At 35.7% G+C, this 26,427-nt stretch overlaps 1 protein-coding gene across 1 annotated transcript; it reads right to left on the bottom strand.

Annotated features, from left to right (window-relative positions):
* Positions 1-724: 724 nt before the first annotated feature.
* On the bottom strand, positions 725-25,069 carry LOC132635444 (uncharacterized). Its single transcript, XM_060351842.1, has 24 exons — positions 24,917-25,069; positions 24,629-24,823; positions 23,946-24,243; positions 23,773-23,841; positions 22,518-22,655; positions 22,251-22,368; positions 21,617-21,699; positions 21,067-21,162; positions 20,452-20,620; positions 20,226-20,368; positions 20,068-20,154; positions 19,721-19,906; positions 18,739-18,906; positions 17,448-17,568; positions 16,984-17,053; positions 15,905-15,992; positions 15,690-15,810; positions 7,288-7,481; positions 7,079-7,187; positions 5,746-5,901; positions 4,956-5,058; positions 3,567-3,740; positions 2,055-2,200; positions 725-1,409 (listed from the first exon to the last, which is right to left on the bottom strand). The coding sequence occupies exons 2-24, from the start codon at positions 24,811-24,813 to the stop codon at positions 1,216-1,218; spliced, it is 3,216 nt and encodes a 1,071-aa protein (XP_060207825.1). The 5' UTR covers positions 24,814-24,823; positions 24,917-25,069; the 3' UTR covers positions 725-1,215.
* Positions 25,070-26,427: the final 1,358 nt, after the last annotated feature.

A 26,427-nucleotide genomic window follows, 5' to 3' on the forward strand; every position in this document is an offset into this window, starting at 1 on the left:
GAGTACAAGAAGAAGAGGGGCTAATGGAGAAGGCCCTTTAACCATATTTTCTACAAGGAGGCTGTTTTTGGTGGTGTCATCTTTTTGCTTAAGATAAAATAGAAATGGATTTGAGTTGAGTGTATTGAAGAAATGAATTAAAGTAATGGGGTTGGAATGGGGTGGTTATGAATGAAGCTATATATGCAAAGGGGGTAGGCTTTTGTTTTGCTGCTTAACTTTTTTAGTTATTGATCACCAACTTAACTTGTTTGGTATGGCTACTTTCACATAGGTTATGACTTTAGCAAACGATTACATCTAACCATCTAGGAAAAAGATTTTATCTCATTTGTTTTTATAATATTTATTAGCAGAAAAATTAGGATAAGAAACACGTAATTTTTCGGGTTTCCAGTCAAGTAATTGAGAAAACTTGTTGGCTCTTTGATTTAAAGGTCAGTGGTTCAAGTCAATAAGAGAAGATTTTGCTTATTTTTTCTGGTTTTTTATTCGAAATGCTGAAAGATCATTGAGAGAAGAATGAAAGGTAACAAGGATATGTTTTAATGAAGACTTGAAAAGATGAGCAATTAGAAATAATGAATGGCCCAATGACATGTTATTTTGCTTATATGACCGTTTTAACATCAGATTTGTAAAATATATTAAAGGAAATTTGTTAATACAGTTAAATTTCTTTTAATTGTGCAGAGTTATTGCATCCACTTAATCCACCATGATAGATTACAAACTAGGAGGCTTTTAATTGTGATTATGACATCTAAGTAACTAGTGAAAATATCAACTGTAGCAGGAGGCTTTTATCGTCTTTATGCCACCTGCATAGCCAGTGAAATTATCAACTATAGCAGAAGGCTTGCGTTAATGTAATTGTTTGGTCTACATACCCAAACTAATAACAGACCAGGACCATACACAACGTCCTCCTTTGGCAATCTTCTGTCTCTTATTCCTAGGAGGTCTTCCCCGACTAGAAAGGTTTTCTCGGAAAACTCTATTTAGTCGTGTTTAGTTACATCACTGAGTTTGAAACCCTGAATAGACTTCCAATAATAAGCCGGAGGTAGGTGAGGATGACGTCAAGTCATCATTTTTATTGTCTTTACACAATCTACATAGCTAGTGAAAATGTCAACTGTTCTTCAAGCCCAGAAAATGCACATTGAATTACTCGGCCATGTGTCTGATAAGCGAATCAATGCAGGTGAGAGTTTAGGCTATCTTTTGCACTTCGTACTCGTGAGATATTTTAAGAGGTGATTCCTTTGAGACGGGCCTCTCTTCAGACCAGAGCTCTAAATTCACTGTTCCTGTACCCCAATGCACCATACATTTGTATACTTGATCAATGTTGAACCGATTGACTAATCCAAGACCAAGACATCTATCAACAAGCATCCATTCACCTGAAAAAGAATTCAAAAGGAAAAGACATCAACACGGTAATGCTGGTTCAACCATTGCAAGTTTGCAACCCTGATTTTACTCATGGACACCGTATAAATTACCACCACGGCAACAACCAAGGTATGCCTAGCCCTCAATAAAGTTGGTGAAAACCATGGGAGACCGTTGGTCAAATCAAAGCACAAAAACTGCTAGATGATTTTTTCCCATAAGTCTTGATGATGATCAGAATAACCTGTTATATACGCTGGTGGAATATAGCGGGTACCTGATTGAATAGTCAAAGTGTGTGCAAGCTGACCGGACACCACCATTATAAAAGAAAAATAATAATTTTTAAAAAAGTAGGTGAACGTACAAATAGATGATCCAAAAGAGCAACATATACCAACCATCACAGGCCTGGTGAATTCACTGGTCTTACTAAGGTAAGGTACCATACTAACACAAAACGCAGCCAGTCTCGTAGATATTTACATTTATGCATACGCCGCAACCTACTATAATATACTTTTACTTTCTGTGCTGTGCTTTTAAAAGATTTTCTAAGAGAAATATAGCACAAAAATGTGTCTGTCTTTGCGCACATAATAAAATAAAATAAAAAGCTGTCCAGGTGAGCAAAAGAAGAGAGAAAAATATACCCTTTGGGAGAAGATCTCCTTCGAACACTTGTTCTTCAGATTCTGGCCAAAGTTCATGTTTAGATCCATTGATGGAGGTAAAGGACACATATGATTCCGTTGGGTGCAACAACGTGAACATTGGATGCACACGCAAGCAGACAAGCCTACCAAAGCAATAAAAGTATCGAGATGTCAAAAGCCATCAGAAATAAGAGGAGGGATTAAATTAAATTGAGGCTCTAGACCAACTATTATAAACATGGCCACCCAGAAATAAGAATATTGACCGACAAATTAATTATTTTGGACACAATGAATGTTAAAAACTTTTATGCAACTTGTAACCAGGCTTTCTTAATGAAATGACAAAATTTATGGATGCAAAAATGCACAACATGATAACAAAGTTATCTCAATACTGCATTAGTTAGCAGGCAAATATGTGTCTGTGGAGGAGACTAGATAAATTTGGTGGATGTGTCTGCAGAATATCCCTGAAAAAATTAAAAGGATTCACTTGAGGCAAAAAAGTATGATCTTGCTAGTATTGCATGATAAGTTTTTGGACAAGAGAATTTCGATGAAGGTACCAGCCATAGGAATTATATAATACGTTGCTCAACCTGAACTTGGCAGGTTCTTATCAAGGCTAAATGGGTTGAGATTTTTTTAACAGGCACAAAGTTAAATGAGACTGAAACCATTTCAGTTTAACCAGCTTGTTAATAAAGATACTTTCTTTTGCGATTCTTTTTAAGAATATTGATACAAAGTAAAATTCTTTTGCAAAAGCCATAATATATGTGTATATATACACACACACATTTATAGAATATCATCGGGAGTTTAGGCAAATGATGAAGGTCCACCAGCATTCAGAACAAGAGTTGTTTCTATGCATCTATTTTGTAAATAATGTAAGCGACATTCACTCCATACATTCTATGTTCTTAATGTTTAATTAAATTCCACTATTTTTAGATTCTCAAGAGTAGAGATGCTATAATTATGAATATTATGTTGTTACCAAAAGTCCTATTGCATGATAGTCAAGAACATTTGTAACATAAGTTACTCTTTTTATTTCTACCCTTTTTAAGAATAAAATGGGGAAAGGGTTGTACTAAGAAGCTAAAATCAAGTTAGCGCTATAAGACTAAGCAACACTTTGGGGCATTTCAAAAAGAAGTAAGCTCAATTTTGATGAGATCAATGCAGATTTCACTTCAGTTTGTAAGATAAGCAAATGTTAGACAATCTTAAGCAACTATAGGAATTTAATCTAATGGAATCTGTTTATAACAAACTAAAACTGATAGAAAATATCAGGGAATTCCCATTGTTTGGCCCAGCTACATTAGGTGATAAATAAGTCAAATTGACTAAGCTCAATAGCAAATACGACATGTAAAAGTTGTGATCTACGAGGTTTCAACTATACAATAACAGTAAGAAAATCAATATTTCAACAGGTGGATTTAAGAGATCCTATAAGTAGTATGCAATAATAAGATGGAGGACAGAAGAGACCTTGAATATCCTCCAGATCCAGCACCAACTGCGCGAGCTACAATTCCAGAATCAATGCGGAAAACCTTGGAGTTGTCTTTTGGCAAAGATATGTATCGTTCCATAACTAATCCTCCACCTATATCACCTTCCAGCTTAAGAGACTCTGACTCTCCTTCCTGTTCCAGATCTCGTCTACGAAACATGAAGAATTTGGACAGTGAGAAATCAAAATTCTAACTTTACTAGTAATTAAATTCGGAAAGAAAATTTACATAAATGAAGAATTAGCATATAAGACCAAAATCGAACTGCTTAATGAGATGGGACAAAAAATGAAGAAGTGCAGCACAATCACAGAAAAGCTTTTTGATGATGTCATATATGAAGACGTTCTATCATGCATTGGATACAATTTTTAGAAATACATGCCCCTTTCCAACGTGAAAACTTCATCAATTTTTCCAATTCTGTTTTTCATATCAATAAGACAATAACTAGAAACTATTACCTCAACATTATTATTTTTTTGGTGAAGACTATCACCTCAACATTATTACCCAATTCAAATCCATTTTTCACTCTAAAATGATCAACATATCAGAAGCCAAACACTCAACCCTTCTTGATATTTAAAACAGTGCACCAATTCTCTAAAAAATGTGACCAAGGAAAATCACAACCAGGAAATTTTCAAATATTTTAGTAATATCTCCTGGATTTGAGTCTAGAACAATCCAGAGAATTTCATTACCTCAGTTAAGACACTCTCTGACGATTGATTATCATAGAGAGAGCCCCTTGAGAAGTTTAACGATCATAAAGTTTGTTTGACAGATTAATACTAAAATGTTTAAAAATTCTAGTTGAGTTTTATTTCCCTGCTTCCAAATTAATCCATTTCTACTTATATCCACAGACTATTAATTTACAGACCTAGTTTCCCAGGATTTACAAAAACACATTTACCCTACAAAGCTGCTGTTTTTTCTCTCACATTTCCAATGGAAAGTATTAAGAGAAAACTCCACCTTATCCAGATTTCAGCTCAATCCCAACAACAGTTCCTGTTTTTATTATGTTCACTCATGCCTTCCACTGCTGTCACATTTTGGAGCCATTAATTTCGAACTTCAGCTACACTTTACTTTCTTTCTTCTGGACCACAGGACATGCAAAACTTTCTATCAAGTGAGGAGATGAAGTCTCCCTTCGCAAAAGATTTACATTTTATTCAAAGAAAATAGGAAACTTGAATACACGCACGCAGCATTTTCAGTTTTCCGTTTTCGATGAAGAATAAACCCTCGCCATTACTCAAACTTGACATATACTAATTGCTTTCCTCTTTTACCAAATAGAAACTATTTTAAACATAGAGCTCCAATGAGAAACTTCTTATTTACTTACTCAACAACTGAATACTCTTCAGTACATCCGGCTGATCTGTAATCACGGCCACTATATTCTTCATACCCATTTATTTCCACCCGGCTATGAAGCCATTGAGTCCCTGTTACAAGGAAATAGATGAATAAGACAGTATAAATAATCGACATTTCTTCTGATATCAGAACTTTACCCAAGCTTATAGGTTTCCAAACAATGAGCAGAACAGGAGAGCAATTTAGTAGGACAGAGATGCAAAGTACAGAGTACAGAAAATAGATGAGAACTCAAACAGCAACGCTTCATATAGAAAAACAAAGGATAAAAAATGTTTAACAACGAAAGGGTCTTTTATCATATCGAAAGATGGAAACACCATTTCTCAATTCAAACTTTGTTGTATGAATAACTGAGGAAGGACAAGAGAAGGACTGTTCAGATAGCGAAAGATTATAAGTTGATTAAAACTGTGCTAGTTGATAATGACAATCAAGATCTTAACTTATTAGTTGTGGAAAAGATCCTAGAGAAATGAATTGATAGTAGTATCATAGACAAATAAGTGAGCATGTATAGCTTAGATTTAAATGATCATTTTGGGACGACTAAAAGACCCTTCTGAGATATTTAACATAACTCATTTAAGCAGTGTCCAACACTTTTTAGTTTACAGATCCACTCATGTTTTAAATAAAGGACACTTACAATGCAAACGGACAATAATAAGCTTGACAAATACCAGCAAAAACGCAAAGGAGGAGAAAGGTTATCGAATTACTGAAGAAAAGAAGAACTGTGGAGCTCACAATACCTGAAGAAATATGGTCCATAGAAAGGATTCTACCACCTATCCAAGGAACCACTTTCAGCTCCCAATCACCACTCTTCAGAACAACTGGGGTCCTTGAAAGTTCTACTCCTTTGTGTCCAGAGACAGTCTCCACGTCTGGTATACGTTTCGCACTTTCTGCAATCAATTTGCAACATGGAAATAACACACTCTTTAAAATTTAAAACAAAAGAAAACTACTTGCGCGGAAAGAACTTGAAGTGAAAAGGATAAGATGTCCTAGAATTGGCAGACATATAAAACAGCAAGTGGTTGAAGAGCTGTTCGGGTGCACCCAAACAGCTCTTTTCCCCTGCTTCCTTTGCCGCTCTATCTCTTCTCGTAACCGGTCTTACGGAGATAGGTCAACAAGACATATAAAACAGACATCAAAAGTGAAGAACCCAATCCCTCTTCAAATCTGTAAGGGTGATAATTGGAAAAAAAAAATCTACTTAGTTCTCGTTGATACAGAACACACTGCATCCAAAAGCTGATAAGGGTCTCATGTAGAGTTTTAAGAAAATCCTTACATAATTCAAGCCTCACCACCCTGAAAAACATACCAAATGGAAGGCCTGAAAAGGACTTTCCCTTCTATCCTCCTCCAAAACCTCATGTTTTCAAGATTTACTCATTAAAGGCTGACATGGCAATCACTCAAACTATCTGATTACAAACAGCAGCAGCCAGATAAATTCTAGAATTTCTGATCAGAAATTAGAATATGTTTCTTGGGACATCAGATATAAACCTTCAAGTTGGTATATTTCAGGAGTCTTTTTTTGAGAATGATAGATTTCAGGCATCTACAGTGATACATTAAAAGAAACTGGAAAACCTTTACCAAATCATGTCCTTAACTTTAAATGGACCTTAATGATTCTATCAGAATATCACACTCTTTTATCTATATGACTAATAAAAGAATTTTAACAAAAGCAGCTAAATTGTACCATTCTCTGTGTATCTGCATCCAGCACCGATGAAGCACCACAAATGGGTGATACCAGTGTTAACTCAAGGAATTAAATAGAAGTTTTAGGACATGGTGGGTTGTGTTGAACAGAAACTATAGGGAGTGTCCAGTGGGTGTAGGTGTCTGACTTGAGTACTATTTTTAAACATAGCTAAGATTGGGTGATGTGCTATCTAGGAAATAAGGTTGAATAACAAATAAGTTTTGCACACTTCAATTTGATTTGACGAGAGATCCACTTTTGATGCAAGTCCAAGAAAGAGTTGTACAGTAAGTTAGAGAGAGAACAAAAGATTACAAAAGAGCAAATCTGGAAAAGTGGAAGAGCTGGTTTACCCAGACAATTTCTGTACTTCTCTTCACTTGCAGATACCAAATTTGATACATCAGTTTCTGATGGCATTGCTAATTGTATAATCTCTCCATCAGAACCCCAAGCATCAAGCTGGATAAGGGCACAGATAGCAAACAATCACCAATTAAACACCTGTCTTAAATGGTCTCTCTTTTTCCTAAAGCTAATAAATGCGAGGGAGGAAACACACCATAGCACCTTTACCAAGCAATACCCTAACATGCAACCGGCGGTTTGGCCTTCTCCATTTTCCTTCTATTTTGGAGATTTGCACAGTAACAACAGAAGCCTGAAGCTCAGCGACATATGTTGTCAAAAGGTATCCAGCTTGTCTATATTCATATCCATCACCATCATCTTCAAAAAGAAGACCTTCAGCTTTACCTGAAATTGCAAAAGTATGGGTGATGCTGAGTGCTGTAGCTGCCAAAAAAATCTGTTTCCACATACAGGAGAATGAAAAAGAATCTCAGAGAAGTTTAAAGTCTTTCTCTTGGCTTGATTCAACACCAATTCCCTCAATCTCAGTGCACTTTTTCTGTTATCCCCCAAATTCCACCAGTGTCCTAGCTCTGTCAGTCTGATTCAGGATAACTTATCCTATAATGTCCCGCAAAAAAAAAAAAAAAAAAAAAATGATGGAGTAGATTTCACAGAAACTATCCCTAAAATTTACTATCATCCACAGAAGGCTTCTGTAAACCCAAGTAGTCCAACAGCTAGTGATATGATGAAAGATTCACTAGATATGCTTAGGACAGATTACTTTGAACCGGATCTTAAAAGCTTGACTAAAGATTGGAAAGATCCAAAAAATAAAATAAAAGTAGATTGGTATGTTAATACCTATAAACGCGAAACAAGAAAAACCTTTAGAGAAAAATGGCTTAGAGATTTAAATGTAATATAAATTTCTTCAAATGGTTTGAGCTAACAGGACAAATTCCAAATCAAAAGGAATTCTTGTCCATGTTAGTCAACAAATGGTATACAAAAACCAAAGGAAAAATAGAATCTACTGTTCCTCCGTTAGAAGAAATTGTAATACCAGTAGGCAAAGAAGTAATCATTGCTTCTCCTTTCAAAAGAGAAGGAACCAATATTGATGGTGATCCCAAGACTAAGGATATTAACAAGTTAATTCAACAAAGTAATTATACAAATCAATTGCTACATGTAGTATCTAATCAATTGATAAAAGATACTAGTAGACAAGCAATTCCATCAAAAACTATAACAAATTCTAAATTGGAGAAACATCCAATATTTAAACTCCCAGAATTTTCAAAAGAAAAATTCCGTGAATTAGAAGATAAATTCAATCTTAAAGATGATTTTATTGAAAGAATTAATAAGCAAATAAATTCAAAATTAAAAATATCTGAGTCAAAAGCTCCAAGTAATACAAACACTAGTGAAATCAAAACAATAAGTATGGAAGCAAGAATTGACAAAGAATTAGCCAAATTAAATAATTTGGAAAAAATCGCCAAAAAAATCGTCTAATCCAAAGACGATAAAAACAATATAAAACATTCCTGAAAAGGAAATTCATCGGGTAACCAATAACAAGTATTCGGCTCTAGCTGAATTCCCTAGCCTAGCCAGGCCCACGAGGCCTACAGGACCAATTACAAGCCAACAAAAATTAACCATTCTCGGATCTATTCCTCAAATAGAACCACCACAATCACCATTCCAGAAGATGCAAAGACCTTCTACAAGCTCAACCCCAGGTACTAGACAGACTAGCGACGGTTATGAAATGAAGACCCCAAAGTCTTTCGCCCGAGCAGTTAGTCCTAACACTCCTTCAAAAAAGGAAGAAAAACAACAGGCTTCTCCAGAAGAATTTGTCATTGTTGAAAAAGCAAGATTTCCTATCATGGCTTTGGACAAACATTACGAAAATTGGAAGGTTGAGGATTTGCTCAAACCTTGTTACACCAACAGAGATTATATTGAAACAAATGATCCTATCAAGACTAGGAGATATTACGAATTTATCCTCACTGATACAGGATCCATAACAATTGAACATCACTTAAAGGATGCATCTGACCGAAACAGCATCCAATATTCAAAGTTCACGATAAACAAAATTATCAGCCCATTTGAATGGAAAGTTGATCATCTTCACACCCGATTGTGTTATCCAGACAGCATATGCTACAGACCTACAATTATTATGATTATGAAGCAGCTTGGTACAACTTTTTGTATGTACGACCTGATTCCCATACATGGTTCGTCAAATATAGCGAACAAATGACTAAGTCAATAATTCCACGATGGTTTTACAACTGGTGGATGAAATTTGGAGGCAATGAGCTGACAATGCCCAAAAGCTTCGAAGTTCATTATAAAAGATTCCAGAGGGAGCAAGAAATTCTACCCTATAGGACCATATCAAATTATGCAAGTATTATATTGCTAAACGAATTTCTTATATTATCAGTTGGTCTTTTGATATAGCTGAAATAAGCAGAATCAAGTATTTGATTAAAACCATTAAAATTAAAGGACGGACTCCGGATACTAAAAATTCGAAATCCAAGACCACCAACTAGCAGGACAGGATCTACAGAATCCAAGGCAGAATTAAAGAAGAAGCTCTTAGAAGCTTTGAATAAAATTGAGGACACTTATCCAGCAGAAGTTCAAGAATTGCTCGACACAACGTCATCCTCGGCAAAAGATATGAGACATGATGGACCCTCAAGGTATGGCCCAAGCATATCTCCACTACCAAGAAGAATTAAAGTAACTTGCCCCTTCGGAAAAGCAGGAGGCAAAAGACAACGGGAAAGCAAAAAGCAAAAAAGTAGCCTACAACTTTTGACAAAGTAGCCGACCAACTTTTCAAAAAGTAAATCAATAACTTTTGACTTTAAGAAAGGCATCTTTAAAGATAGCCGTCTACTTGTAAACATCTAGAAGGTGTCAATTATTTTTAGAGGTCTATAAAAGACTCTCAAGTTGTAAGGTCAAAGGCATTCGAAAATCACCCCTTTCGATAAGCCTTCTCCCCGTAAGAATTAATGTATCCAATATATTCTGATCATTGATGTCAACCGAATAATTTGGATAACAGTTAAAGTAAACCGGGCCATTGGCTAGGTTACTTTGTAAAACTCCTAATAATGAATCTTCAAAGTTTAATAACATGTCATCTCTTAATAAGAGACATAAAGGTGTGTCTAGACCTAATCTATATAAAGGTTTGACAGCAACTTGGACAAGTCCTATGTGAAGAAAATTATAACTTTTCTTATATCTGTTTATATCTTGAATAGATAATAATTTAATAGTTTCTTCAAATTATTAATAGCTACTGTGGATTCACAAGTTTTGATATTATAATTTTTTACAAAATCAAACTTTCCTGTATTATAAATAGCTCGAAATGGTTCCTTAGGGATATTCCAATTTTGTAAATCGCTTTCAACTTTAGCTATCTTTGTAGCTTTTGCTGATATATTAACACTATTTAAGATGTTTTGTTTTTCAGAATTCATGATTAAAACTGGGGTATTTTGTCAAGTTGTTCTTGACACCACTTAATACAATATTCAAGAAAAACTAGATTTTCTTTATAGAATTCTAGTAACCAATAATAACAATTTTCATTAACTAAAACTTCTCTTAAGGAAGTATTCTTGTTATTATCTATTATAATAATGAAGGGTTTCTGGGTCTTTCAACTGTTGTTGAAACCAGATTTTTTATTCTAATAATTTTATGTGAAGTAAATTTTCTTTCTTTTCAGAAAATAGAGTCCACTTATAACTATTATAAAAATTTAGATTTTTAAAAGAAATATGGGTTTTCATAAAACTTTTCTTTCTTCAAAAAGAGTTGAAGGACGGATACTATCCTAAGGGTGTGTCTCTACTATCACTGTTATCTTTATCCTATTTGTTCTTTACTGTAATTAATTAGTGTCTACTGTGGATCTTTCTTAGTTCTTATTAACCTATTTCTCTAGTATCTTAAGTGACTACCCTTCTTTCTATGTGGTCTTGGGGACTAGATCACCAACTGTGTCCTGCTCCTACGGCCCTCGAAGCACTTGAGCGCGGCAGTACTTTCAGGCTAACCAACGTCTTATGCGGGGATTACTCGGATACCTCACACTAAGACTCAAAGGGTATAACAATTTTGAACTAGAGAATAAAGTTATTAAGCTCTAAGGAAGATAAACAGTAAACCTAAATACTCAACAGTTATGGGAACATGTAAGGATTATAACAGGATTTCGACGGAACCCGAGGATAGTATGAGAATTTAGCCACTCATATTGGGCTCTGGTACCATTTTTAACCAGGACCTTACGGCTAAAATAAAGACAATAACTAAAAGAGAATTTAAACAAAATACTTACAAAAACTGAAGCTTTTATTCAAAACATGGGAAAGCAAACATGGAAAACATTTACGGGGAGAAGGCTTATCGAAAGTGGGGTGATTTTCGAATGCCTTTGACCTTACAACTTGAGAGTCTTTTATAGACCTCTGAAAATAATTGACACCTTCTAGATGTTTACAAGTGAACGGCTATCTTTAAAGATGCCTTTCTTAAAGTCAAAAGTTATTGATTTACTTTTTGAAAAGTTGGTCGGCTACTTTGTCAAAAGTTGTAGGCTACTTTTCTGCTTTTTGCTTTCCAGTTGTCTTTTGCCTCCCGCTTTTCCGAAGGGGCAAGTTACTTTAATTCTTCTTGGTAGTGGAGATATGCTTGGGCCATACCTTGACGGTCCATCGTGTCTCCATTATCTTCTGCCGAGGATGACGCTGTGTCGAGCAATTCTTGAACTTCTACTGGATAAGTGTCCTCAATTTTATTCAAAGCTTTTAAGAGCTTCTTCTTTAATTCTGCCTTGAATTCTGTAGATCCTGTCCTGCTAGTTGGTAGTCTTGGGTTTTTGGATTTCGAATTTTTAGTATCCGGAGTCCGTCCTTTAATTTTAATGGTTTTAATCAAATACTTGATTCTACTTATTTCAGCTATATCAAAAGACCAGCTGATAATATAAGAAATTCGTTTAGCAATATAATAATTGCATAATTTGATATGGTCCGGTAGGGTAGAAATTTCTTGCTCCCTCTGGAATCTTTCATAATGAACTTTGAAGCTTTTGGACATTGTCAGCTCATTGCCTCCAAATTTCATCCACCAAATGTAAAACCATCGTGGAATTATTGACTTAGTCATTTGTTCGCTATATTTGACGAACCATGTATGGGAATCAGGTTGTACATACAAAAAGTTGTACCAAGCTACTTCATAATCATAATAATTGTAGGTCTGTGGCCTATGCTGTCTGGATAACACAATCGGGTATGAAGATGATCAACTTTCCATTCAAATGGGCTGATAATTTTGTTTATCGTGAACTTTGAATATTGGATGCTGTTTCGGTCAGATGCATTCTTTAAGTGATGTTCAATTGTTATAGATCCTGTATCGATAAATTCGTAATATCTCCTAGCCTTGATAGGATCATTTGTTTCAATATAATCTTTGTTGGTGTAACAAGGTTTGAGCAAATCCTCAACCTTTCAATTTTCGTAACGTTTGTCCAAAGCTATGATAGGAAATCTTGCTTTTTCAACAATGGCAAATTCTTCTGGAGAAGCCTTTTTTTTTTTCCTTTTTTGAAGGAGTGTTAGGACTAACTGCTTGGGCGAAAGACTCTGGGGTCTTCATTTCATAACAGTCGCTAGTCTGTATAGCAGTGTTGTCAAAGGCGTGCTTAAGCCCTGAAGCGAGGCTCAAAACATGTTGAGCGCTTCGCCTCGCTTTATGTGCACTTCAGTGTCATCATCAAGGCTCTAAGACATACTTTTCCTTGCCAATGAGCCTCTCTTGAAGGGGTGACACTCGATAATTCATATTTAACTTTATCGTAATGTTTTTACAATTCTTTTGTCCGTATATTTGTTATTCATGCTTATTATTATTAGTCTTGGACTAAACATATATAGACTTGTATTTTTGCACCATTGCGCCTTTTTTCATTAAAGCCCACACTTTATTTGCGCTTTGCGCTTAAAGCCCCAACTAATCGTAGAGCTTTTTTGCGTTTTTCGCTTTTGATAACACTGCTGTATAGTACCTGCGGTTGAGCTTGTAGACTATGTTGCACGGACTCTTCAAAAATATTGTCGGGTGCATGTCGGATACTCCAAAAGTAGTGCATTTTTGGAGAATCCTACACGGGTGCGGCAACGAAAGTGAAGAGTCCGCGCAACTTAGCTTGTAGAAGGTCTCTGCATCTTCTGGAATGGTGATTGTGGTGGTTCTATTTGAGCAATAGATACGAGAATGGTTAATTTTTGTTGGCTTGTAATTGGTCCTGTAGGCCTCATGGGCCTGGCTAGGCTGGGGAATTCAGCTAGAGTTGAATACTTGTTATTGATTTTCTGTTGAAAGGGGGATTTTGAGGTTCCTGGCCTCATGGTTACCCTGTAAAAATTCCCTTGTAAGAAAATATGGTAAAGAGTTTGATTCTCCTTTAATAAATTTAATTTCAAAATCAAAACTGTATAATAAAGCTTGCCATCTGGCGAAGATTTTTTTTTTTAAACAAGATTTTTAATATCTTTTTGTAAAATCTCTTTAGCTGATTTGCAATCAACTCTTAGTAAAAAGTTTTTGTTTATTAAATCATCTTGGAATTTTGTATTACATAGTACTATCGATAAAATTTCTTTTTTGACTGTACTATAATTTTTGTGTGCAGAATTCCAAATTCTTGAGGTAAAACGAACTAATTCTTCTGAAGACTCTAGACAGACTCTTTGTTTGAGAATTCCACCGTATCCTTCATTCGAAGCATCGGTTTCAACTATCATAAAAGCATCTGGATATGGAATACCTAGACATGGGAGTTTTTTGACAATAATCTTGATTTTTCTTACTGTTTTTGTCTGGTCTAGACTCCATGAAACTGGATTCTTCCTGAGAGGCTTGTAAAGGGGTTCACAGATTTTCCTAATGTTTGGGATAAAGTCTGCAACATAATTAAGACTTCCTAAGAATCTTTGTAATTGGGTTTTGTCAGAAATTTCATCTGGAAATTTTGAAGAGAATTCTATTGCTCTACAAATGGGTTTATAGGTGCCTTGGTATAAGTCATGTCCAAAATATCTAATTGTTGTTTGAAACAATTTTATCTTTTTAGCGCTTACAACTAAACCATTATGCTTAACAATTTTAAAGAAAGTGTTTAGATGTTTAAAATGAGAATCTATATCCTCAGAAAATATTAATACATCATCTATGTATACTATAGACATGCTACTATAAGGATTAAAAATATTATTCATAATGTTTTGAAATTCAGGCGGGGCATTTTTTAACCCAAAAGGCATAATGTTCCATTCATATTGTCCAAAGGGGACATTGAATGCAATTTTATACTTATCTTTTTCAGCAATTTGTATTTGCCAAAATCCTGATTTCATATCAAACTTACTACAGATATTTGCTTTGTAAGTTCTTTTTAACAAGTCTCTTTTATTAGGTATCGGGTACCTAATCTATTGTAACACTTTGTTTAATGGTTTATAGTTTATAACTAATCTAGGAGATCCTCTTTCTTTTTCGGCATTTTTGTTTACATAAAATGCTAAACAACTCCAAGGAGATCTGGAAGGTCTTATTATCTTTTTTAGTAATGGATCATTTATCTCATTTTTACAAGTTTCCATTAATTCATGGTTCATTTGTATTGGCCTTGCCTTTGTAGGGATGGCCTGTTCCTTAAAATCTCCAATGAATGGAAGTTCAACTATGTGCCGCTTTCCCGCAAAAAAAAAAAAAAAAACAATCTTCCTAACCCTACTTCCCTAACGTTATTGAATTTTACAGAATTAAGACCTCCATCTCTTGATAACTAATAATTTCATGGATCCTTCCCTTTTATCAAGGACACATTGGTGCATCAGCCAGATGCACTACACTATCAAGGTTGTATAGCTGGTTGACAAGTTATCTATAGGTCCACAAATGTGTCTTGCCCGGATGTCTAATGCATCATTCAACATTCATAAAAATTCCCCAAGGTAATTTTATATGACCTAGATAAATCTGGACTCCACGAGATTCTAACCGCTAGACATATCTCCAGGTTCTCTATGAACTTTAGCTACTCACAATATGCAATGTTCCAGATTTCACTTAAAATGAAGACTTCATAATCAAGAATCCCTACTTTAAAGAGGAAAAGGACAATTACAGAGTCGTCTATAGATATCTATCTACCTATCTATCTGAAAAATGCAACTGAAATGATCAAGTACAAGATGAATAACTGCAATATTGCACTGGTCATGGTAAAGGAACACTTTCAAGGTTTCCTCTCAATCTAGTTTTATATTCTAAAGGCATTAAAAATATTATTTTCTAAAATGAATTAATTAATTTAATTACAAAATTTGGTTGACTTTGGCACTCAAGAATTGGAATAGCACGGATTCGGATTGAAAAAGTAAGATAAGATTCCTGACAATTGCTAAACCAACCATAATTCACCCGGAAAAAGTGGGAGTCGACTACATTACTATGACCTAAAAGATAGAAATTTACCATTTTCATCCAAGGCGATGAGTAATGTCAAATCATCACTAGGATTAGCTTGACCCACATGCTGATAAAGCGGACCGACAGGGATGATTGATCCACCACGCAAATATAGTGCAGGTAAATCCTAAAAATTTGAAAGAAATAAGAACAAAGATAATCAAAAGCAAATTAAAAAAGTGATAATGTGAGTGCTAAATCCAGTTCCCAAGTATAAATACCGGATGTGAATCATCAAAATCAAAACTCAACCAAATGCCTCTTGGTAGTTTGTGATGAACTGTACCCAATTCCTCATCACGCTGAGTGCTGCTCAAGTACAACATGAGTTAGTATATGCATGCACATGACAGATCAAACCATCCACACTGATCCAGAAATAAGAAAATAAACAGTCAAATGAAGTAAATATGGATTAGGTTAGGCTAAATGAACCAACTTTCTCCATCTAAAGTCTCAATTCTCAACTGCATCATAAAGAATCATTAGTCAGAAATATCTCCTTCACACTTCTAGATCAGTCATCTCTATGCACGCCAATTGCCTAGTGAATATGCAGGTGCTTGAAGAAGGTCATTTGGGAAGTGAAATATGAAGATTACTCCATTTGATCATTGGATGATAAGCAAATCTTTGAAAGCAATGTTCACAAAATATCAACAGACCGTGCTGCTTAGACAAGGATCTTGTGGCCATATTGTATGGAGATCATTGTATAGTCAAGGTGGTGTAAGGTACCTAGCAGTCTAATTTTGAGACAAAATCCAACCAGAAGCACGAAAGAAAGAGGTTTTGCATGATAACATTGTTATTGTCTCTAAAACCTGACACCAAAAACTTGGCAAATCATAAAAGAAATAATCTGTTAGGGTTACGGTTATTAGAGCAAAAAGAAGACCACAATAGCCTGCATTATTATCGGATGTCTCTGAAGGGACACAATAGCCTGTATTAAGACAACATAGCCGAATATGTAATATCCTAACTGTTTTCTAACCATAATATAAGCCTTCTTTTTTCTCTCTTCTGACTGTTTTTTTTTTTTTTTTTTTTTTTGATAAGGCTCTTCTGAGTAGTATTTACGTAGCCACTTACTGGAACAAGCAAAACATAGTGGTTTGCCCTTAATCTATATGCTTAATCTTTTCTCATCTCATGGAAACAACAGTTCTCAATGAAGTTGACTGATAGTTTGAGGAATCTTAGCAATGGGTATATTATAGAACGCAAACCAAGGAAACCACCTACGCAGAGTTCAACAATCACCTACTATTGCATCTGCGAAGAAAAAGAAGTAAACCTTGCATATATGAGAATTGGTCCCAGCAAAAATGAGTTCTCATATTTCCTTAACTCAGGGTCTTTTGGATCTGCAAGAGTAAGCCACATATTACTACAAAATTGATGTTATTCAATTTAACGGTAATAGATTAGATACTACCGATCGGAAAAGGAATCATAAAGAAACAAATGATCCAAAAGAAACCAAATCCTAAATTAGAAATGTCTAATTTGTTATTCTCGGATTAAGTAACTTGCACAAAGTCCAGAACCATAGACCAACTTTCTTTTTTTGGGGCTTTACAGAAAGTAACCGAGAAATTCCTAAACTAATGCCAGCTCAACATTTGAAAATTCCATTCAAATGATTAACGGCAAAACTCCATAAATCCTGTGAAATTTGACTATCTTGTCCAATATCAGCTATGCTTTCATGAATGTACATTGTGGAGCTAAATAAATTTTGAGTTATGAGAAATTTACCAGCAAAAAAGATAGGAGCAGCAACCGGAGTACCCCTCGTGTGTGCCAAGTAAAAGAGCGTGTAAATGTGTGGTAAAAGACGGTAGCGACGCTCCAATGCCAAGCGACAAACTTCCTCGCACTGTTAACATGTAAGGTCCCAATTCAATTCAGAAGTCTTATATACAGACAAGACATAAAAATAGTACACTATTATTCTAATTAGGTACTTGAAGACGCTTAAAGAAACTAGATTAATCTAGTGTGCACAATTTAGCTATATCCAAGTACATCCAACAACTACAACATACCCAGTGTAATCTCCCAAGTGGGGTCTAGGGAGGGTAGGATGTACGTGGACGTTCCTCTACCTTTGTGGGCTGGAGAGACCACAAAGAGCATGTCAACAGGAAAGAGTGCTATTAGCACAACAATGCCAATCATCAACCCAGACTTTAGGAAATGAGGTAACGGGAAACTAAAGTATATGGGGAGCAGAGGGTATATCCACAATCAATTATGTGTCCTCTTTCTTCTTTTGTTTAAGATACCATTCAACTAGACGAAGCAACGTAACTCTTGAACAACACCATCTGGAAAGCAATATTTAACTATTCAAACGTACATACAGTTATAAATGCCACTTTTCTCCAAGAACCAACATACTGAGCTTGAATCAGAACTGTAAGAACTCATGCAAATAAAATGGCTATTTTACCCTTGTTATAGAAAGTATCAACATTTATATATTGTATATCAAATCAGTTAGGGTGATTTTACGGATTTGTATCTCCAGAGTGAATAACAGGGATTTGTACCTCTAGAGTGAGTTATTTGTATATTTAATTACTTAGAGAAGTTCTATAAAACAATTTCCTATAGATATGTGAGAAGAATTGTAATCATCCATGCAATCAAATGCGAAGTGGAATCACGTTGTTATCTAGGGCATACGTGTGAACTACTATTGTATCATTGTCATGAGACTGGTCTTATAAAATCTACATGTTTGAAGCTTCAGAATAAGGATCAAGAGTATCTGAGACAGTTATTGCTTAAAGGACTCAGTTAACCATTGAAAATACAACAGGTATTTAAAGAGTCACACGCTTGAGGAAATGAATGAGCATAACTTGAAAAATCAAACTCCCATAAGGGACCACGTTACCCTCTGAAACATATGCAAAACTTTTATATTTGACATAATCAGATGGGATCTTTCAGACCAAACCACAGGATATGACATGGTTAAATTAGTCATTTGACTAAACAAAACTTGCAAAATTGCTGACTACAATAGAAAAGAGTAAACCTCTTCCCCAAATGACCAAGGCTCGTGATCATTTGTGTCAGCCTCCGAATGTGCACGACAAAAGGGAAATAGGGAACCAACACCCATCCACCTCCCAAACATCCGAGGAGTTGCATTTCCAGCAAAGCCACCTATATCTGGTCCTGTAAGTGGTTGACCACTGAGCCCCTGAATATGAAGTTGCCTCATCAGACGAGTGCAATGCAACAACCCATTACAATGTGAAATCAAACTGATACATTTGTTTCCACACCTGTTACTTATAAAGGAAACATACATAACACATATGTACAACTTAATTACGACGCGGGGTGAACCTATATAGATCAGACATTTCTTGTAAGAAGATTTTTTTTATTTTTTTTTTGTTGGACAAGGTAATAGACTGTGTGTATTAAATCATCAGCACAGAAGAGTTGGAAACCAAAATTTACATCCAAAAGAGTGAAAACCAGAAGACAAACACTAAATCCTATCTCATCTTACAAGGATCCTAGGATGTCTACAATAGAAACTGGGTCATCTGTATACCCTGAACTGCACCAATAACAAAAACTTAGAATGCAGTTCATTTTTATCCTTTGCAAAGAACTACTATTGCCTTCAAAGCACCTAGAGTATCTCTCTTTCCAAATAGTCCACCATATTACTGCTGGACCATTTTCCATCTGTCTCTGTTAGTGCTACCAACACCCTCAGGATTCCAGCTTGCTAAATTATACATTCTACAGAGTTTCTGGAACCTGAGGGTATTGGTTATCCATAAGGACTTGTAAAAGAAATGGGTAACCAACGTTTGACTTTCTAATTTGGCTAATCATGAATGCACCTCACAAGTTGCACAGACAACTACATCTATGAGCTGCTAGAACAAAACTTCCAAAAGTTTTCAGTTGCCTATTAGAAATAAAATAATTTAAAAGGGAAAAGCCTGCATCTGACATAAACTTAGAGACATAGGTGATTATACTTAGCTACTAACCAGTTGAAGAACCATCGGGATACTCATCTGCAAGTGCTCCCATGTAGAAAGGTTATCCCCTGTCCATGTAGCAGCATACCTCTGGCTACCCACAAACCCAGCCCGTGTGAGAACAAAAGGGCGTTTATTTCCATTAGCTAGCTTCATTCCTTCATAGGTTGATCTTGCCATGAGCATGCCATAAACCTGAAAAGGAAGACAAGTCAATTTATAAGCATATGACATTATTAAGGAAAAGGGGCAGGGGTATCCATAAGCAAGCACACCAGTTGAGATCTCTCTCAGAACTTTTATAATGTTTTCACATCCAAACTTATAGAAAGCTACAACAGGATAAGTAGGCATACATTGTGATAGTACGAATGATTCTGGGAACCTCCAAATTCAGCATCTCCCCTGTGAATATTGCTCTCCGGCATCGTCTTCGTTACTGTCTGCAACAGAAAAGACTCAGATGAAAAAGAGCAGTGCAACATTATAAGTTTTCTGAAGTTCTATAGTCCACCTTAAAAATAGCCGGTTCATTCATGTCATTCCATATACCATCCACACCATTGGAAATGAAATCTTTAACTAGGTTAGCCCACCATGATCGGGCTTTCGATTGAGTGAAATCCGGAAACACACAAGGCCCAGGCCACACGTCACCTAAAGATGGAGATAAAAATATGACAAATCTGAAAATGTATACAAACTATAATAAAGGTATAAACTGCAGGATAAACAAATACCAATATAAGGCCTGCCATCTGCTGTTTGAACCCATACATCTGCTTCAGAACCACTATCATAAACAAAGTATCCCTTTTCAGACTTAATCCCAGGATCAAGCATCCAGATTGCTTTGAAACCTGATTGATGAAGTTCTTCCACAAGGGACTTTGGATCTGGAAAACGCTCCTGACAACATGTCCATAAATTTTTATAGGATGTGTCAACTTTGACATAGGTAAACAGGAAACAATCACCTTAGTTATCATAACTAGATAAAAATGATAAGGAGGTGACAAAAGCTAATGCCAATGAAGCACAATCTGTTTAAGATCAGATACAAAAGCAAACATTTCCAAACATCAAACACTGTCTAAAAATATTTTTGATAAGGACACTATAAAATTCATAAAGTATGTATAATTTTGAATATTAATGTTGCAAAAAGAAGTGCAAAGAATGAAGAAGGGGAGAGAAGCATCCAACTGTAAACTTCCCGAATAAATTAAATAATCAAAAATGTTATACTTTCCAGTGGAGATGAAATTTTTGATAATTGTCTGATAAATAGATCATTGACTTGGACTAACTGGCTGTAGAATCAACGATATCAGGATAAAATAGAAAGCTCGTGCCTTTTCAAAAGTAAAACATCGAAAACCGTTCATATAGTCTATGTCTATCCATATGACATCACAAGGAATCTTCTTCTCCCGAAACGTCCTTGCAATCTGCATGAAGTAACAACACACAATGAAATATAAGATTAGAAGGCCAGATGCATACCTATCAGACCTACTAAAATAAGGGCAAAAAGCAAATTTTTTGTAAGTGGAGGACAAGAACAGACAAATGAAACCAAGCTTTGAAATAAGGACAAAATTAAAGCTTGTATGGGGTCCCTAGCTTAGTAATAATCAAATCTTAGATTCTCCCCTATGCCCCCCACCCCACCCCACCCCCAACCCCAGTACACAGACAAAAAAATCAAACCACATTAATGGAGGGAAAATGAAGAGGATAAGAAAATTAGCAATCGGTGGCAAAGGAAGAGAGACAAAAGAAAGAAAAGAAGAAGGTAAAGTGTATCAAGGTAGCCAGAGCAAAGTGAGAAAGTAAATAAAAATGCAAAACAAGCACCATGAGGAGAGTAAAAGACTATTTCACATAAAGAAATGACCATACCTCTCGAACACGAGCATCAGGCACATAGCTCCATCGGCATTGGTGATAACCCAAGGACCACTTTGGAGGCATAAACACAGTTCCTGAGTTCAAATTACTGTAACTGTTTACTTCAACAAAGTACAAAAAATAGGAAAGTGAAAATTCTGTGCTGGATGGGAGGAGGAATAGAACAAGGATTTTCAAATTAGAAGAGTCTTTATTTTGAGCTTAATTATCCACAAGAATGAAGCAATAGTCTTAAAAGAACTTCTCATGACATGAGATGCACCAAAAACCATTTAAAAAAATGCAGTGAGTTATTATCTAAAAAAAATGAGACATCCTGAGGTGGTATGGAGAAAGCAGCAACAGAATGAAAATATAAGTTTACTAAAATCACATTACATAAGATGCATCAGAAACCATGTGAACAACTCTGTCAAACAGAATTCAATTGCTTTATAATTATCTTAGACTGAGACCTGCAAGTTGGACTTTCTATACTTATTTATGAAGTCCAAATGAAAGTCATAAGAGCCAAAGTGAAAGATACCTCTCCTGGCCACTACTTTCTATTCAGAAATAAAAAATCATTTTAAAGAGGATCTTGCATATCACTAACAAAACGAAGCATAATAGTGCAGAAACTTACCGATTGCATGAGAGAGAGACACGAGAACATCAGTTGGTGAAGGAAATGGGCCAAATGTAATAACAGAATAGGATTGTCGACTGATAAATTTTATACTGGATTCTTGTCGCAAGTCAATCTGCTCAAATGACAACAATCATTCAGTGACACATCAATTGTAGCTTAGTAAAGATTATGTGAGTAGATACAAATACATACATACACAGAAAGACAGACACAAAACAAATGTAAGTGCTTGAATGGGTGTAGGAAGTAGAGTAGCTATACCTCACAGCGATTTTGTGTATCTGCCAGAACTCCAAGTGTCTCTCCACCGGGAAGAACAGCAAGCACCCATGGGTGTGATTGATACAAGGAGGTCGTTCCAGGACCATAACCCCATGCATCAGTATTCCATGTCAAAATCTGAAAATAACAAAATTAAATTTGCAGGTGTTTTAACTCCACGGTCTTTCAACTCTGTTAACCACTTTCATCTTGTGATTTTCTCTTGGAAGGTCAACTTTCTTGGGATTCATAGGTCTTTCTTCTTCTTATATTCTGGTCTTCATAGGTCTTTCTTATTATGCTTTATTCCCATCAGTAAAGGGACCAAAACCATATATTTGGTTCTTTAATTTGGCAAAGCACTAAATGATCACAAATAAATCCACTTATTTGATTTATGTTTTATCAACCGTCCCAAAATAAACAATACTGACCAGTTATTAGCAAGCTGTCCACTGCTGATTGTTCACAGCATACGCTCTTTCCAGAAGTTCATTTAATTATGTGTTATAGACTGCAGAGCTTTAACTTCTTTTCGAATTAATTCAAGGACTGTGTTAAAAACGAGTGAAGATCTTCCAAGATGTGAAGTATGTATGGTCTTCCGTTACATATGATCCGACAGTCTTGGTCAAAATACAACTTTCTACACCATAGTCCCTAATGTACATAACAACTCCCTCTGTGTGAGCTTGCTCACATTGCCCTTGTCAAATCCAGATAAAGGAGGACTGTGCTAGCTGCTAGCAGCCAATGTATACTAGCCAATTCACAACGAATCCTCTCAATCATGGTCAATGAGGATTCATATAGCAGACCTCAACTTGTTAGGTACTGATGCCTAGTTGTTGCTGTTGTTGTATAGTCCCTAATGTACATGTTAAGGAGCAAAGCTACTCTTAGCTTCCGCAGTGAAAGGCTAAAGATTCAAAAAAACAGTTTTTTATTGATATGTCGTGAGATCAGACTGGCAGTATCATCTAAGTTTCATCTTGGAAGTAGTTTTTGACTGGTCTTTATGTTTAGGATAGTTTGTTCTCTATAAGCATAATTTCTTGTAAATCCTTATTTTATTTTTTTTGATTAAGCACCGGGTGTCCGAGTCTCTTAGAGCCCCGACTAATCCCGGGGGTGCACATAAATCCTTATTTTCATAGCCTATATATAATTCATAAAATATGGAGGAAAGAGAATTAGATAAAGTAGAAGTGCATATAGAGTATAACTTGTTCAACAAAATTGTATTGGAACTCACCCTTTTCCCTGTTCTCTCGAGCTGACCACTAACCTCCCCAGTTCCATAGAATGAGGTACCTGGTGGAAGCTTAATTGAAGTTGAAATAATCTTCATCAGTGACATAGTCAAAACTTTATAATTATTAACATAAAGAGGAGGTGCAGTGAACCACCAGGGTCTGAAAGTGTTACCTCAATTTTAACAATTTGTTGTCCCATGACACATTCAAAAGTAGGAATATATGAAGGAACTTTATGGATAGACATTATTGGTGTCTCCCTAACTTTTGGATCAACAAAGGAAAAACTCGGAAATGCTGCATTTCTATCATCTGCAGAGCAATCAAAACGAACGACTCCGTCCTCCAAAATAGGTTCGAAAATCATGTTCCCGGTTCTGGCATCTGAAGTTGCAGTGCTACCGTCAATTCCAGCCATCTTCGACACAACAAAACTTGCACCAGTAGACCTCTTATTAACGCTCTTCCCTCTGCATGCGAAATAGTAGAATCACACATTTATCACAAAACATGTCTTTCATAGATGATCATGCAATAATTCTCGTAGGAAAACATATTTATCAAGCAAAATTTCAATCCAGTCAACTCAAGAACTAAATTTGATTACTGGAGTAAAAATAATATCTATCCAATCATCAGACTCAACAACTCAATTGAAACACTGGAACCAATGAAATTCAAGAAAATTGTACCACTAAAGTACACAACTTTCTAAGAAATGCAATCCAAAGATTTCAATAGCAATTCAATCAAGAAAAAATTCAAGTATCACTATACAAACACTTCAAAACCAACCCTGATCAAAATTTAACCAAAATGGATCAAAAAAGATTTAAACTTTAGAGCAAAATTAACCTGATCAAACAATGAAAGCAAGCTGTACTTGCAGAACTAAGCAGGCTAATACAATGCAAGAACTTCGGTTTCTTCAATGACCCATTTGAAACCCTAACATTGTCAAAGCAAGTAGTAGTGGAGTGACCAAAAATGTGACACTTTGGTGATATAATAATGCTATTTGGAAATTGTACTTTGTCCATATATGGGTTCCTGAAACAAAACCTCAATAAATTAAGGACAAAACAAAAAAGTTGCAGAAAAAAAGTAAGTATAATAATACTAGTAGAAAAATATACTCCGTACTATGTCAGTATGAGTTAGCCATATCTAGAGGACACTGGTGAAAAAGATCAGAAATAATGTGTGACTTGTTGACAGAATATGATGTTCATAAAAACAGAACATAGTCCAATTATTGAGTTTGAGAAAGTGGAAAGATGTGAGTACATTTTTGGACACGTGGTGCCAGTTTTTTGTCCATTTGTGAAGGCACTTTTTCAGCCATCGGTAAAATACGTCCATTCTACTAGTAACTTTTAGCCCATCGAGTGAAGTTCTAGTCCTCATACTAATTTCGGATTTTTTTTTCCCATCCGGTATTTAGATCCTGTTTGGACATGATTTGAAATCATGATTTGGATATGCAATTTGGATATTTTAAGGAATATTTTCTCTTATAGATATAAAAACCTCACAAGTTGCGAAAACTATCAAAACATTCTCAATTCTTATACAATCTTTGTCATGCCCCGAACCATGGCCTGGGCGTAACACGGCACTCGGTGTCTGACTGCATGTGACCGAGCGAACCACATGGCTTGCTGAACCATCATGAGGCATATATGAGCGAAAATATAACGTGAAGTGCATGATGAGCTTTTATAAAATATAGTAAGTCATAATATTAAACATAAATACTTGATTAAGTCATGAATGCGGGTGAGCCAAACCGGCTAACCAACTCTGGAAGTCTAACATGACACTTGTCTTGTCTATGAAACCTCTAACATGGGTCTGAAAAACACGTAACATACTTGCTGGGACAAGGCCCCCAGCATACCTTTAGATGCAAAACTAAATAAAGAAAGATAATGCCTAAACCCCGAATGAGATGGGGCTCACCAATAAGCTGGTACGTGCAGATCCTAATGAGCAGAGGCGTCGTCCTGTAAATTCGCACCTGCATCGTGAAATGCAGGCCCCCGGGCAATAAAAAGGGGACGTCAGCACATTGAATGTACTGGTATGTAAAGCAACTGAAAGAAACAACATGGGACATGGAATAACATGATAAGAACTGAAACTGAAAACCCGGACATGAACATGAGCATGAATACATATATATATATAACATAAGTAAAACATGATAAGTAGGGAGAACATTTCATAAACCGACACATGATATCACCACGTGGATACGTGGAGTCTGGTACCTCGCCGGGCCAGCAGAACCCCTATACCTTGCCAGGGTATAAGGTGGTAACGTGCCTGATGGATCCATTCAGTGTAAAATTAAGGTATCGTCCTAACTGGGCGGAGCGATCCTTGTCCTATGGTGGCTACATAGTTTCAGGCTATCTGAGCCTTCTCGATAATTCGTGCAACTCCCAAAAACATGAACATAATATAGTTGGCTAAGAAGCCCATAATTTTCGTGAATTAACTTGTACTTGTCTTGTAATCATGATTTCACGAAATAACTTGTAGACATGGTTTCATTAAATAACTTGTAAATATGGTTTCATGAAATAACTTGTATTTAGTATGTATGTATCTTGTATCATAGCATGAAAGTAATTATATAATATAGTTGC

This window comes from Lycium barbarum, chromosome 4, assembly GCF_019175385.1.
Source record: "Lycium barbarum isolate Lr01 chromosome 4, ASM1917538v2, whole genome shotgun sequence".
In the NCBI taxonomy this organism is placed as follows: domain Eukaryota; kingdom Viridiplantae; phylum Streptophyta; class Magnoliopsida; order Solanales; family Solanaceae; genus Lycium; species Lycium barbarum.